We start from the raw sequence: 16,564 nt of genomic DNA, 5'->3' as shown, positions 1-16,564 counted from the left end.
TCACCATACAGTTTTTCATAGCAGCTGTACCATACCATTTTACAAGTGTTGCAGTTTCTCTACATCCTCAGCAACACTTATTTTTTTGTTTTTGTTTTTTGATGATAGCCTTCTTTTTTTTCTATTCAATTTTTTATTTTTATTTTTCCCTTAGCAGGTGGTCAGTGTGGGGTGGAGATCTGAACCTTTGACCTTGGTCAAAGGCTATGCTCTAACCAACTGAGCTAACCAGCCAGCTCCTAATAATAGCCATCTTAATGGGTATGAGGTGGCATCTCATTTTAGTTTTGATTTGCTTTTACCTAGTGATTAGTGATCTTGAGCATCTTTTCACGTGCTCATTGGCCATTTGTATAGCTTCTTTGGAGAAATATTTATTCAAGTCCTTTGCCCATTTTTGAATGAGGTTTTTTGTTGTTGCTGTTTTAGGAGCTTTCTATATATTCTGAACATTAGTCTCTTATCAGATACATGATTAGCAAATATTTTCTCCCATTGTGTGGTTAGCTTTTTTACTCTGTTGATATTGTCTTTTGATGCACAAAGTTTTTAAATTTTCATGAAGTCCATTTTGTCTATTTTTCTTTTATTGCCTGTACCTTTGGTGACTTATCCAAGAAATGATTGCCAAATCCGATGTTGTGAAGCTTTTGTCTTATGGTTTCTTCTAGGAGTTTTATACTTTTAGGTCTTACATATTTTAATCCACTTTGAGTTAATTTTATGTAAGGTATTAGGTAAGGATCCAACTTAATTGTTTTGCATGTGGATATCCACTTTTCCCAGCACTGTTTGTTGAAAAGACTGTCCTTTCCTCATTGAATGATCTTGGCACTCTTCTCAAAAATCATTTGACTATATAAGTATTTATTTCTGAGCTCTCTGTTCTGCTACATTGGTCTACATGTCTGCCTTTATGACAGTACCACACTGTCTTGATTATTGTAGCTTTCTAGTAGGCTTTGAAATCAGGAAGTGTGAGTTCTCCAGCTTTGTTCCTCTTTTTTGAGATTGTTTTGGCTACTCGAGGTCACTTGAGATCTCATATGAATTTTAGGATGGGTTTTCTGATTTCTGCAAAAATATCATTGAGATTGATAGGGATTGAATTGAATCTGTAGATCACTTTTGGCAGTAATGACATGTTAACAATATTAAGTCTTCCAATCTGTGAACAGAGGATGGTTTTCCATTTATTTATGTTTTCTTTGATTTCTTTCAGCAATGTTTTGTTGTTTTCAATATACTGTACAAGTCTTTCACCTCCTTGGTTAATTTCATTTCAATGTATTTCATTCTTTTTGATGCTGTGGTAAATGGGATTTTAATTTTCTTTTTGTATTGTTTATTGTTACTGCATAGAAATGCAACTGATTTTTTTTTTATCAGTATCTTTAGTTGTCTTCTGAACAAGTGAAGGACCTTGAATGTTTAAACTCCAAAATGTGATGTAACTGATTTTTGCGAGGTGATTTTTGTGTGTTGACATTTTGCATATGTTGCTAATTTACTGAATTCATTTATTAACTCAACAGGTTTTTTTCTTTTGTGGAATCTGTATGGTTTTTTTTTTTTTTTTTTTTTTTTTACATGTTAAGAACATACAGTCTGCAAACAGAGATAATTTTACTTTGGATGCTGCTTATTTTCTTGCGTAATAGCTCTGGCTAAGACTTCCAGTACTATGTTGAATAGATGAGGTGAGAGTATGTATCCTTGTCTTGTTCTTGATTTTAGAGCAAAAACTTTCAGTCCTTCACCACTGACTATTATGTTTGCTGTAGATTTTTCATATATGGCTTTTATTATGTTGAGGTAGTTTCTTTCTATTCCTATTTTGTTCAGTGTTTTTATCATGAAAGGGTTTTGAATTATAAGATTTTTCTACATCAGTTAAGGTGAACATTTTTTTTCACCTTTATTCTATTAATGAGGTATATAACATTGGTCAAATTTCATATGCTGAACCATCCTTGCATTCTGGGAATAAATCTATGTATTAGTCCATTTTCTGTTGCTTATAACAGAATATGTGAAACTGAGTAGTTTATTAAAAAATAGAATTTGTTTCTTACAGTTTTGTAGACTGAGAAGTCCGAGGTTGAGGGAACACATCTGGATGAGGACCTTCTTGCTGGGAACTCTCTACAGAGTCCCATGGTGATGCAGACAATTCACATGGCAAGAGTGGCAACAGCACTTGGCAGCCTGCTCTCTTACTCTCCTTATAAAGCTATCACTCCACACCCATGATAACCCATTAAACCATTAACCTATTACTCCATGAATGTATTAATCCATTTATGAGAGCATAGTCCTCATGATCCAGTCAGTCACCTCTTAAAGGCCCCACCTTTCAACACTGCCACAATGAGAATTGGGAATCAAGCTCCCACATGAGTTTGGAAGGGGACTAACATTCAGACTGTAACATTCTGCTCCTGTACCCCCAGAGCTCATGTCCTTCTCATATACAAATATATTCATTCCATTGCCATAGCCCCACAGTCTTAACATTTTCCAGAACAAACTTAAAAGTCCAAAGCCCCATCTACAAAATCAAAACAAGTTATTTACTTATAAAATACAGTGGTGGGACAGGAATAAGACAGAAATTTTCATTCAAAAAGGGAGAAATGAGATAAAAGGAAGAGGGAACAGGTCTTAAACAAGTCCAAACCCCAGCAAGTTAAGCATTAAATCTGAAGGCAAGAGAATAATCTACCTTGACTCCATGTCCAGCATCCTCTGCACACTAGTGTGTGTGCTGGGCCTCCATGGCCTCAGTAGCCCTCTCCCTGTAGCTTTGCTGAGCTCAGCACATGCTTCAGCTCTCCCACAGACCTCAATTTCCTTATCTTCTGTCTGGTTGTTCTATTCATTGCTGAGAATGGGTTACTAAATTTCCAACTATTATTGTAGAACTGCTTGTTTTTCCCTTCTATTCTGTCAGTTTTTGTTTCATGTATTTTAATGGTCTCATTAGTTGCATAAATGTTTGTAATTGTTATATCTTCTTGCTGTGTTGAACTTTTTATTAATATGTAATGTCTTCCCTTGTCTCTTGTAGTCTTTTTGATTTAAAATGTGTTTTATTTGAGGTTAATATAGCTACTCCTGCTCTCTTTTAGTTACTATTTGCATGGAATATCATTTTCATCATTTCACTTTCAGTCTGTCTGTGTCTTTAGATATAATGTGAGTCTCTTGTAGATAGCATGTGGTTGGAGCATGTGTTTTTTTATCCTTTCTGCCTTTCTTTGTCTTTTGATTGGAAAGTTTAATCCATTACACTTAAAGTAATTACTGATAAGGAGGGACTTCTGTCATTTTGCTATTTGTTTTCTATATGTCCTGTAACTTTTTCCTTGCTGTATTAGTCCATCTCTTCTGCTTATAAAAACACAAGGAATTGGATAATTTATAAAGAAATAGAATATTTATTGCTTGCAGTTTTGGAGGCTGTAAAGTCCAAAGTCTAAGGAACACATCTGGCGAGGACCGACTCTGCAGTGACACAGGATATCAAATGGCAAAATGGCAGAAGCAGAGAGAGCTCTCCCCTCATTCCTGCTCCTTTTAAAGCCCTCAGAACCATGCCCATGACCACTATTAAACTATCAATGGATTAATCCATTTACCAGAGCATAGTCCTCACAATCTAATCCTTTTCATGTCCCCACCTTTCATTTATCATAGTGAGATTTCCCACCCTCTCAACACTGGCACAGTGGAAGTTAAGTTTCTCATACATGGACGTTAGGGGACACAATTCACAGCAGTTGCTCATTTCCTGGATTATTGTCTTATTTTCTGTTTTTTTTTGGTTTTTTTGGAGAAAATTATTTAAGTTCTTTTCTCATTTCCTTTTGTGTATATTCTATAGCTGTATTCTTTCTGGTTACCATGGGGATTATATTTAAAATCCCAGAGTTATAACACTAATTTGAATTTATACCAGCTTAATTTCAATAACATATAAAAACTGCTTTTTTACAGTTTTGTTTTTACCCCTTTCAGTTGTTGATGTCACAGATTTACATCTATATACATTGTGTGCCCCCAAACATAAACTATTAAAAAAAAATACATTAGTCTTTGAAAATATGTAGGAAATAAATTGTGGAGTTACAACTCGTTGTTAAACGAATACAAACCTTTATAATTTCCTGTTTATTTACTTTAATTGAGATCTTTATTTCTTCATATGGCTTTGAGTTTCTATCTAATGTCCTTTCATTTCACCCTGCAGGGCTCCCTTGAGTATTTATTGAAGGTCAGGTCTAATGGTAATGAACTCCCTCAGCTTTTGTTTATCTGGGGACATTTTAATTTCTCCCTTACTTTTGAAGTACAGTTTTGCTGGATATAGGATTCTTAGTTGGCAGGTTTTTTTTCTTTTACCATTTTTAATATATCAGCCCACTGCCTTCTGGCCTCCAAAGTTTCTGATGAGAAATCTTATTATTATCTTATTAAATATTCTTTGTAAGTGGTGAGTTGCTTCTTGTGTGTTGCTTTCAAGAATGTCTCTTTGTCTTTTGAAAGTTTATAATGTGTCTAATTGTGGGTCTTTTTAACTTCATCTTTCTTGGAGTTTGCTGAACTTCTTGGATGTTTATATTCATGTCATTCCTTAAGTTTGGGAAGTTTTCAGCCATTATTGCTTTAAATATTCTCTGGCACTTCCATGTTGTGTATGTTGGTCTCCTTGGTAGTGTCCCTAGCTCTGTTAACTTTCCTTCAATTTTTTTTTTTTGGGGGGGTGGTTCTCAGATGATAATTTTCATTGTCCTGTCTTCAAATTGTGCTGATCGTTTTTCTGCCTGTTAAAAACTGCCTTTAATCCCTCTAGTAAATTTTTCATTTCAGTTAATGTACATTTCAGGTCCAGTGGTTTTTGGTTTTTTTAAAAAATATTTTGGTCTTTAATGTCTGGCTCTCAAAAGGGGAAAAAGAGAAAAATGAAGAGGTAAAAAGGGCACTGGTCCTTTAAATCCCCTGGAAGTCACTTCAACCTGCATGGGAGGGGTTGTAACAATGGGCAAGGTGCAACAGCAATGGCCACAAGCCTCTTTTTTTTGCACCTCTGAGATCAAAAGAAGAAATCAGCCATCAGAACACAGATCCATGGTAACTTGAGTAGAGGGACTTTTTTTGCCCACTCAGTCAGTTTTGTGTTGCTATAACAGAATACCTGAATCTGGGTAATTTATAAAGAACAGAGGTTTATTTGGCTTACAGTTGTGGGACAGCTGCATCTGGCATGGGCCTTAGGCTGCTTCTACTCATGTTGGAAAGCAGCAGGCAGCTGGCAGGTACAAGCAGATCACATGGCAAGAGGAAGCAAGAGAGAGAGGAGGTGCCAGGATCTTTTAAACATCCAGCTCTTGAAGGCACTAATAGAGCGAGAACTCACTCAGTACTCCAGCCCCCCAGGGAAAGCATTAATCCATTTGTGAGAGATCCACCCCCATGACTCAAACAGCTCTCAACACGTTGGGGTTCAGATTTCCACCAGTTTTGGGGGTAAAACACATTTAAACTCTATCACCCACATGACTTCTGCAACCTGTGTCTAAGATAAATCTTTTTGAGCTTTACTTTTAATTATATTTAGGGAGAATTGGCATTTCTACATTATTTATCTTACCCATCCAGATGTGTGATGTATATTGATTTATTTAAACTTATGTTTTATTTCAGTCTGTTACTAAGGTTTTGGAGTGTGTGTGGCATGTATGTTTTTGTGTGTACTGGTTGAGCATGCATAATCCAAAATTTCAAAATCTGAAATGCTCCAAAATCTGAAACGTTTTAAGTGCTAACAAGATGCTCAAAGGAAATGCTTATTTGAGATCTAATGTAGTTGATATATAGGAAATTGACAAATAGTATATTTGTCTTGTATCCAGTCATTTTACTGAACTTTCATATAGTCTTTTGTCTTTTTGGTTTGCTTCAATTATTTATTCATGATTGGTTTAAATATTTTTTAAAATATTATTAATTTGCATTGTGATCAGAATGTGGCCTATAATACTACAGCTGTTGGAATTTATTGACATTTTCCCTGAGCATCCTATGATAAGCATCAACATAAACATGACATGACTGCTTAAAAAGGTGTGTTTACTTTCTATTGGTTACATTTGAAACTTTTTTTAATATCTTATTTTACCTTATTTATTTCATTATATGAGATATTACATCAAAGCTGGGATGTAGGAAATTGTTATTAAATGTCCATTCGTGGGTCAGTGCTACAACTTGCCTCTCTGACTTTTATACAAGGTTTTTGTACAATGTTGCTCATAGACTCTCATGACTTTCAAATTGGTGCCCCCACAAATTGCTTTTCAGTGCTGCCTTTCAGTGTTTTTACTTCTTGGAGAACTTTCTCTCTAATTTCCATTGTTACCGAATAGAAAGGAGTTTGCCTGCAGTCAGTACAATAAATCTGTACACCAAGATTTGCAGTAGGAAAGATTAGCTTTTATTAGAGGGCACCAACCAAGGAGGACAGGCCAGCTAATTCTGTTCTTGAACTTCCTGAAAGCTTATAATCATAAGCATTTATAGAGAAAATTTATAGAGTTAGGGACCTGAGGGTCATGCTGGATTTTGATTGGCTCACAGTGCAGTCAGCATAGCTTGATAGCAAGTCTGCAGCTCCCAGTTATCTAGAACAGCTCTACACTTATGTAAATAATGTCATCCGGACCTCTAACCAAGGTTCAAAATATAAAATAACCATGGGAAAAGAGGAAACTCAGAGAAATGCATGTTAAGCTAGTCTTTACGCTTATCTTATATTATCCTAGACAAGTGTACTTCTATTTCTGTGTATTCAGCCAGCATGTTTGTCTTACAAACTTCTCCCAAGGCTGAGGCCTGCTTCAGCCCTAGGGGAAAAGGATCAAATATGATCAAACGTATGGGGTCCCGCTGTTACACCATCATTGATACTTAAAAAATCAAAAACCTTGTCTAAACTCCAGCATTCTTAAGATGAAGAAATGACTCTACTTCACACTTTGCTGACCAAAAGGCCATAGTAGTGATGTTCCTCAGTTTACTCCACCCTGTCCTAAAAGTCTTCTTCACCCTATGTAAATATGTTGTACATTCCCATCTTTAAAAGAAATATTCCGTCTTTATCCTCCTCCCCTTCTTGCTACTGTCTAATCTCTTTATTCTGCTCCTTTATTCAACTTCCTCACCTGACATTTATTTTGTCAATAACTACACTTTCTAGTTAACAGTAGGGTTGTTAATGAAAAGAGCACAGGGTTTGAAGACAGTTATACCTGAGCCCAGGAAGTTATTATCTTTGATAACTTTAATGTTTAGACTCCGTTTCTTATCTGTAAAATGGGGAATACTTACGTAGTTAAGGTTGTTTTGAGGATTTGTGTGAAGCTCATAGAAACTTAGTCTTGACACACAGAAGATACTCTTTAAATGGTAATAAATATTACTATTGTTTTGGTTACTTGTATACTTTAGCATGTTTTTCAAATAGTTGGAATTACAGAATAAGTGACCTCGGGACAAATATATTGTTAGTATGTATGGAAACATAAGACACTGAACTTATCCTAAGGTTGTGTTTAATTCACTTGATTTCTAATGAAATTTCATTCTATGCCCACATATATTCTGGAAGACAAGATTTTCCTCTGTGATCAAGTATATAATTTTTGCAAGTGCAGTAGATCATGTTTCTTAAAAGCATAGCTCTTATTTCAGTACCAATTCAGCATTACTCCTTTTCTGTTCTTTCATCTTTTGATAATGGGATGAGAAACAGCATGATGTATTCATAGAATATGTAATGTGATTTGAGGGGTTACACAGAAGTCTTTTTAAGCAAAAGTTGCTTCTTCATTGGCTTATGGTAAGAACTAAAATTAGTTTTTTAAACATTTTAATTGCCAGTGCAGCCAAAGTCACTAAGAGTGAACATAGGGGATTCAGAAATGAATAAAATACAGACCCTTTGTTTAAAGGAGTATCTGTTTTTGTAAAAGAAGAATCAGATATGTAAATAAATAGAATTATTCCATAGACATACTGCATTTTAGGAGGTCAGAGACATGTTGGATGACTAATTCATGTGGATTTTGACATTCTTCAAAATTATGGCAGTCTTAGGTTTGAGAGGAAGATAAGCCAGCTAGATCTTCAATGGAGAAATTGTGCTGGCCTTGAGGTTAAGAGATTGCAGTAAGAAAGCAAATGAATAGGTGACAAAACTTTATAGTATGAAACTAAAAGTAGATGAATAATTTCATGGTAAGAGCCTAGTGCTTCTACTACCCTCCTTACCTTTTGTTTTCCGTTTTAACATTTAGTATCTATTTATTTCCAAAAGTGCCAATGTAGATTTAATAGAATTAATTTCTATGATTAATCTAATTAAATGATTAAACTTTTTAAAAACTTGTAATGTACTTGATTGTACATAGCTTTAGGATACAGAGTTGATTATCAATACCTCTATGCAATATATGATGCTCAAATCAGGATAAGTAGTACATTTAACATTATACAATGTAATTATTTTCTGTGTCCCTTTACCAATTCCTCCATTAACTCCTGCACCCCCTTTACCACCTCTGTAACCTCAGTTGTGTTCTCTCCTTTTGAAAGTTCAACATACTACTGTGATTGTTTTATCTTTCTTTCCTTCTTTTTTATTTGTTTATTGTTTAACTCCCATTTATGAGTGAGTACATGCAGTATTTCTCTTTCTGTGCCTGGCTTATTTCACTTAACATGATTTTCTCTAGTTTCATCCATGTTGCTGCAAATGCAGTATTTCATTCTTTTTTCATGGCAGAGAGGTATAAGTATTCCATTGAGTATATACCACTCTCTCCTTATCCAGTCATTTGATGATGGACATTTAGGTTGGTTCCAACTATTAGCTATAGTAAATAGAGCTGTGATAAACATGGGACTGCAGGTATCCCTTGATACGATGATTTCCATTCCTTTGAGTATATACCCAGCAATGGAATTGCTGTATTGTATGACAGTTCTATGCTTAGTAGTTTGAAGAACCTCCATACCATTTTCCATAATGGATGCACCAATTTACAGTCCCGCCAACAGTGCAGAAATGTTCCCCTTTCTCTGCATCTTGGCCAGCATTTGTTCTTCTCTGTCTTTTTGATAATAGCCAGTCTAACTGGGGTGAGATAATATTTCAGTGTGGTTTTGATTTACATTTCTCTGATGCTAAGTGATGTTGAGAATTTTTTCCTGTGTCTGTTGGCTGTTTGTATATCTTTTAGTAAATGCTGTTCAGCTACTGTGTCCAGTTTTTGATCAGGTTATTTGTTTTTTTAGTGTTAAGTTGTTTGAGTTCCTGTATATTCTGGATATTAATCCTTTGTTGAATGCATAATTTGCAAATATTTTCTCCCACTCTATAGGTTACCTTTTCACTCTGTTAATTGTTTCTTTTGCTGTGCAGAAGCTTTTTAGTTTGATATAATCCCATTTGTTTATTTTTCCTTTGGTTGCTTGTGTTTTGGAGGTCTTATTCATAAAGACTTTGCCCATTCCTACTTCCTGAAGTGTTTCCCCTGTGTTTTCTTTTAGGAGTTTTATAGTTTCAGGACATATACTTAATTCTTTAATCCATTTTGTGTTGATTTTGGTATATGGTGAGAGGTATGGGTCTAGTTTCATTCTTCTATATTTGGATGTTTAGTTTTCACAGCATCAATTATCTAAGAGGCAGTCTTCCCCCTGATGTGTGTTTCTGGTGCCTTTGTCAAAGATCAGTTGGCTGTAAGTTTGTGGGTTGATTTCTGGGTTCTCTGCTATGTTCCATCGGTCCAAATGCTGTTTCTATGCCAGGGGCCTGCTGTTTTGGTTACTATAGCTTTGTAGTCTAACTTGAAGCCAGGTAGTGTGATGCCCTCTGGCTTTATTTATTTATTTATTTATTTTGCTCAGGATTGTTTTGGCTATAAGGGGTCTTTTGTTGTTCCATATGGATGTTAGGATTGCTTTTCTATTTCTGTGAAGAATGTCATTAGTATTTTGCTGGGATTTGCATTGAGTCTGTAGATTGCTTTGGGTAGTATGGATATTTTCACAATGTTAATTCTTCCAATCCAAGAGCATGGGATGCTTCCATCTTTTGGTGTCTTCTTTAATTTCTTTCAACAGTGACTTGTAGTTCTTGTTGTAGAGATCTTTCACCTCCATGGTTAAATTTATTCCCAGGTTGTTGTTGTTGTTGTTGTTGTTGTTGTGTGTGTGTGTGTGTGTGTGTGTGTGTGTGTGTGTGTGTGTGTGTGTGTGTGTGTGTGTGACTATTGTAAAATGACTAGCTTTCTTGATTCCTTTTTCTGCTAGTTCATTGTTGGAGTATAAAAACACTACTGATTTTTGCATGTTGATTTTGTATCCTGCAACTTTATTGAAATGGTTTATCAACTCTAAGAGCTTTTTGTAGAATCTTTAGACTTTTCTATATATAAGATAATGTCATCTGCAAACAGGGACAGTTTGACTTCATCTTTTCCAATGTGTATGCCCATTATTTCCTTCTCTTTCCTGATTCCTCTGACTAGTACTTTCAACATTGTGTTAAATGTGTGGTGACAGTGGGCTTCCTTGTCTGGTTCCTGTCTTTAAGAGAAAAACTTTCAACTTTTCCCTATTCAGGATGATATTGGTGGGGGGTTTCTCATATATGGCTTTTATTGTATTGAGATTCTTTCTTTACCTAATTTGCTGAAAGTCTTTAATCATGAAGGGGTATTGAATTTTGTCGTATGTCTTTCCTGCATCTATTGAACTTATCATATAGTTTTTGTCCTTAATTTTGTTGATATGGTGTATCACATTTATTGACTCACATGTTTAAACATCCTTGCATTCCTGAGATGAATCTCTCTTGATGGTCATGTAATTTTTTCGATGTGTTGCTGTATTCTATTTGCTAGTATTTTATTGAGGATTTTTCCATCTTTGTTCATCAGAGATATAGGCCTATAGTTTTCTTTTTTTGTTGTATCTTTGACTGGTTTTGGTATCATGGTGATGCTGGCCTTATAGTGTGCATTTGAGAGAATGGTCTCTGTTTCTATTTTTTGGAATAGTTTGAAGAGAATTGGTGTTAATTCCTTTTTAAACATCTGGTATAATTCACCAGTAAAACCATCCAGTCCTGCACTTTTCTTTATTGGGAGACTGCTGATTATTGCTTCAATCTCATGCTTGTTATTGGTATGTTCAGGTTTTCTATGTCTTTTTGGCTCAGTCATGGTAGTTTTTATGTGTACAGAAATTTATCCATTTCCTCCAGGCTTTCAAATTTGTTGCTGTATAGTTGTTTATTGTAGTCTTTCTTTGTATGTTTGTGGTGTTGGTTGTAATGTCTCCTTTTTAATTTCTGATTTTTGTTATTTGGCTCTTCTCTCTCTTTTTTTTTAGTTAGACTAGCACATGGTTTGTCTATTTTGTTTATCTTCTGAAAAATCCAATTTTTTGTTTCTTTGACCTTTTGTGTCATTTTAGGAGTTTCTGTTTTATTTACTTGTGCTGTGATTTTAATTATTTCTGTTTGTCTACTCGTTTTGGGATTGGATTGTTTGTTTTTCTAGTTCTTTGAGGTGTAGCATTAGGTTGTTTATTTGAAGTCTTTCTAGTTTTTTTGATGTGTGTTTTTTTGCAATAAATTTCACTCTAATACTGCTTTTACAGAAAACACACAGGTTTTGGTATGATTTGTCTTTACTTCCATCAGTTTTGAAAGATTTTCTGATTTTTTAAAAATTTCTTCTTGGATTATATGTTGTTCAGAAGCATGTTGCTTAATTTCCTTGTGTTTGTTTAGTTTCCAGAGTAGCACTTTTTATTGATTTCTAGTTGTAATCAGTTGTGGTCTGAGAAGTTACTTAAATTTCTTTTTTTTTTTAATCTGTTGAGGTTTGATTTGTGACCTAACATGTGGTCTGTCATTGAGAATGTTCTATGTACCATGGAGAAGAATGTATATTCTGTTTTTTGATGAAATGTTCTGTAGATATCAACCAAGTCCAGTTGGTCTGAAGGGTGGTTTAAATCCTGTGTTTCTCTGTTTATTTGTTGCCTAGATGATTTGTTCAATGTTGAGAGAGGGGTGTTCATGTCTCCAACTATCATATTTGTGTCTTTCTCTTTCCTCCAATGTAATAGCATTTGCTTTATATATTGGGTGCTCTGATATTGGGTGCACGTATATTTACGGTTTTTATATCTTCCTGTTATGTCTTCCCAGATAGATCCTTTTATCATTATATAGTAGCCTTCTTTGTCTCTTTTTATAGTTTTTGGTTTAAAATTTGTTTTATCCAATATAATAATAGCTTCTCCTGCTCATTTTTGATTTCCATCCATTTGGTATATCTTTTTCTATTCCTTCACTCTTAGTCTGTATGTGTCTGTACAGGTGAGGCGAGTCTCTTGTAGACAGCATATAGTTGGGTCTAGCTTTTTAATCTAATTAGCCAGTCTGTGTCTTTTGATTGGGGAATTTAGCCCACTTACATTTTGGGTTGTTCCTGAAAGGTATTGTCTTATATCTGGCATTTTATAGATTTTTATTTGGAGGTTTAAATATCTTTAGTTTCTTTCTTTCCCTTTTATTATTTGTCTTTGGTATTTGTTGGTTTTTGGAGGTGCTGTGTTCTACGTGGAGCCTTTGTACATGCTATTCCTTCTGCTTAGAAAACCCTACTCCCTAGCCCCCTGACTCCCAGTTTACAAAACCTGTTCATTCTGTTTATGTCCTAAATAGCTCTTTCTTGGGGAAGACTTCCCTGACTCCCTGGCTTCATCAGGTCTTGTAAATATGTTCTCTCATAGCACTATCTACAATGCCTTCATTATACTTATAGTTTGTAATAATATATTCACTTGTGACTTGTATTTCATCTAATATTTGTCCTGTCAATGAAATTTAAGGTTCTTGAGGAAAAGGCCCACATCTATTTTTTTTGTCATTATAGCCACAAGTTATGACCTAAAGGGAATACTTAGTATTTCTTCATAGATGAATATATAGGTAGAAAGTTAAATGACTTAGATTTCCATTGCATTAAAATGGCAGAATTTAAAGGAAGAAACAGATTATGGCTTTATCATGGGTCCTTGGAAGATAGAAAGGGCATTTTTTTCTTATTTTTATAAATGTACTATAAAATACTTCAGACATATTAAAAATGTAAGGAGTAGAGTATTGGTATAAGAATATACCTTGCTATACTTACCACTCTGTTTAAGAAATAGATACAACTTATATTTATAAAAATACACATTGTCTACTGAGATATAAACATATATGTAGTCTACCTAGTGTTTGCTTTGTCTTTTAGATACTTCTATGTTAAAGTAACTAATTTTGTTTATTATTAATTTGTTTGAGGAAATTTTTCTTTGAACTTTCAGATGATACAGCAGTGTTTGAGTTGATACAGCTAGTTCCACCAGGTACTGTATTTTACATTGATAAGGTAATTGATATGGCAACCTATTTCAATGAAATGTTCTTTAAAAATCTCGTCTTTTCTACCTCTTCCAAATTAAGAACAGTGTTGAGTTTCTACTATTAGTCCACAGTGTGTGAAATTTCATTTGACCAAAATAATATATACAGAAAGAGCTACATAAATGACACTTGAACATAATGTTCTAAAATTGATAAAAGTGGAAAATAACATGTTATTCTAGGATGTGATAGTCATAAAAATTGATTCTTAAATTTTTATGATTTTTAAAAAATATTATATATTTGTATTGGTAAAGTCGTTAATTTGTTCTTGTGTGTTGACTATTATTGGGAATGGAGGGGAAGAAAACTGTATTATATAGTAAATATTACAGAGTTAAAATATAGAAACTAGTTTTATTTCTGATATTGATTTTGTGATTAGAGGATAACTGTATCTTATTAAAGTCCTGATTTCTTGTGTAAAATGGAGAGCTGTATTTCATTAAATGCTTGTAATCTGTAAAATTTAAATATTATAAATATATACCTAAATCAGGTAGCCCCAAATTTTTGAAAATGTCTCAATTATTTTCAAAATGTAATCTAATGTCTTATAATTGTAGTTTAAAAAGTGGGAGATAGAAAAAAATTGTGGAGATGGCAAGTCAGTTTTAGATGGGCATATGTTATAACACCTTGGTATTTTTAAATGGACATTTTTTTTCTAGGTACACATAAGTAGTCACTGAGTTTAAATGAATATCCCCATTTTCCAAAAGGGAGGGGGAGAATTACCAATATGTAGTATATTTCTGTAAAAGGAAGAGTGTTAATGCACTTAACATATTTTCGTTTTAATTTTTCTTTCATTGGAAATAAACATGACCCTGACACAGGTAACTTAATAAGGCATCAGGCAACATATGTATTATACTTGATGATTTTGTTTCTAAATAGAGTATTCTGTTATAATTTGGATCATAGGATATCTTTCTTGTAGTGGGTGAAACACTGTCTACATATGATGAAAATACACGAGATTTCATGTTCCCGGGTCCAAACCAAATTTCTGGACACCATGATTCAAACCGCCAGGTTACCATGAGGAGGATTTCTGGCCTTCGAGTAAGTGATTACTATTTTCTGAATCAGTTTTTGATGCAGGATCATTGTCCAGAAACTCACATTGCCCTTGACACCTTAAGTGTGAAGAAATAATTCGAAGTGTAATTTTGTTTAAAACTTAGTTGTTTTGTAAAATTGTGTTATTTTAAGTATACTGATATCTAAATGTATATAATTTAACAAAACACATGCATGTACCATCCAAAATCAACAAGTGTTATTTTACCTTATATTCTTCGATCTCTCTCTTCTCCTTCTCTGTGGTCCTTCCCTCACCCCACCCCTGACCCTATTCCTATGCCATCTGACTCTGTCTCATTCTTAATTTTTCTAAGGAATGACCAACAACATTTGAAAAGATACTCAATCTCATTAACATTTAAGGAAATCCAAGTTAAAAGAACTCTATGATTTCATTTTAGTGGCCATAAAATTGGCAAAACAATAAATCTGAGAATATCAAAAGTGTAAAAAACTCATATATGGTTTATGCCAGGTAAATGAAAACAATCACTATTCAAAATTATCTAGTAAAGACAAAGATTCTCATAGCATATGACCTTCTAAGTATGTATCCTGGAGATGCATTCTCTTTGGTATGCTAAAAATCTTCTTTAGAATGTTCAGTTGTAAAATTGTTCATAATAGTGAAAAATGGAAATGGTTGAAATGTGTGTTAGTCGGAGCTTGGATAGATTAAATGTAATATGTTCATGGAATGGCAATATGTGTCCATGCACATAAAATACAAAGTTGCATTAAGTGACAGGTTACTCACCCATCCTTACTACAACTTTTTTCAAGTTCTGTTGGATGATTTCAAAATATTTTTATCCTGGAAAGTAAGTCTTCAACTCAGAGAAACTGAGAGAAACCCATGTTTCAAAGGAGGCAAAGCAGAAGTTGTCTAGCTTGAAATTACAGATGCTCCTCAACTTATGATGAGGTTATGTCCTGATAAACCCACTCTAAGTTGAAAATATTGTAAGTTGAAATGCATTTATTACACTTAATCTACTGAACTTTGTAGCTTAGCCTAGCCTACCTTAAACATGCTTAGAAACCTTCTATTGGGCAAAATCGTCTAACATCTCATGTACTTTATTGCATACTGTATTGAAAGTGAAAAACAGAATGATTGTATGGGTACTCCAAGTATGGTTTCTACTAAATGCGTATCACTTTGAAACCATGATAAAATCAAAAAATTGTAACTCAAACCATCGTAAGTTGGACACCATCTGTATTTAGACAAACTTTTTTTTAACCTAATTTTATAAAATTTTACAGTAGTCTGAGTAAGGAATGTGGAATAATATGTGAGCCAATATAACAAATTAAGTAATTTCTCCTGTAGATCGGGTTTATGATATGCTCTATCCAAAGAAATAGCAATTTCACCTTACCAAAAGTATAGAAGTTCACTAACTAGCAAGTCTATGAAAATATTCCTCCTTTGGGATATTTTCAGTGTCCGTTAGCCAGCTTCTGTACTATAAAAGTCTTCAGAGAGTATTTCAAGAACTGTGTGGAAACCTGCAATGAAAAAAATAGTAATATTTTAAAACTATGGTCTTTTAAAAGTAATTTCAAATGCTTTATTATGCCAAGATGGGAATATAAACTCAAGCGTATGAACCATTAACAAGGATTTATCTTTTATCATTTAACTTGAGTTACTTTTGCATATATTCAGAAGATGTTAGATTAAAATATATATAAAAGTAGAACTTCTAGTAATGGCAGCATGAAGAGATTAGCAGTTCTTCCCTCCACACAAAACTAGTGGAAAACCGGATAAAATTATAAACACTCAGAGCACTGAAAGCTGACAAGTAAGACAAGACAAATTAAGAAGTTTTTATGCTTGAAAAACTGCTAAAGCTTTGAGTAAAAATGGTAGACTATGTGGCCTTTTGCCTGGGATGTTCCCATACCCTG

The 16,564-nt window shown here is 34.0% G+C and overlaps 1 protein-coding gene across 1 annotated transcript in view; it reads left to right on the top strand.

Moving 5' to 3' along the window:
• Positions 1-16,564, top strand: part of SPATA6 (spermatogenesis associated 6) — a 142,243-nt gene that overhangs the window by 41,463 nt on the left and 84,216 nt on the right. The window contains exons 6-7 of the mRNA XM_063105748.1: positions 13,456-13,497; positions 14,499-14,623. Coding sequence (XP_062961818.1) covers positions 13,456-13,497; positions 14,499-14,623 — 167 coding nt within the window. The remainder of the gene's footprint in view (positions 1-13,455; positions 13,498-14,498; positions 14,624-16,564) is intronic.

This window comes from Cynocephalus volans, chromosome 8 (assembly GCF_027409185.1).
Source record: "Cynocephalus volans isolate mCynVol1 chromosome 8, mCynVol1.pri, whole genome shotgun sequence".
NCBI lineage: Eukaryota > Metazoa > Chordata > Mammalia > Dermoptera > Cynocephalidae > Cynocephalus > Cynocephalus volans.
Note: the sequence above shows the minus strand (reverse complement) of the source record. Positions and strands in the feature narration are given on the sequence as shown.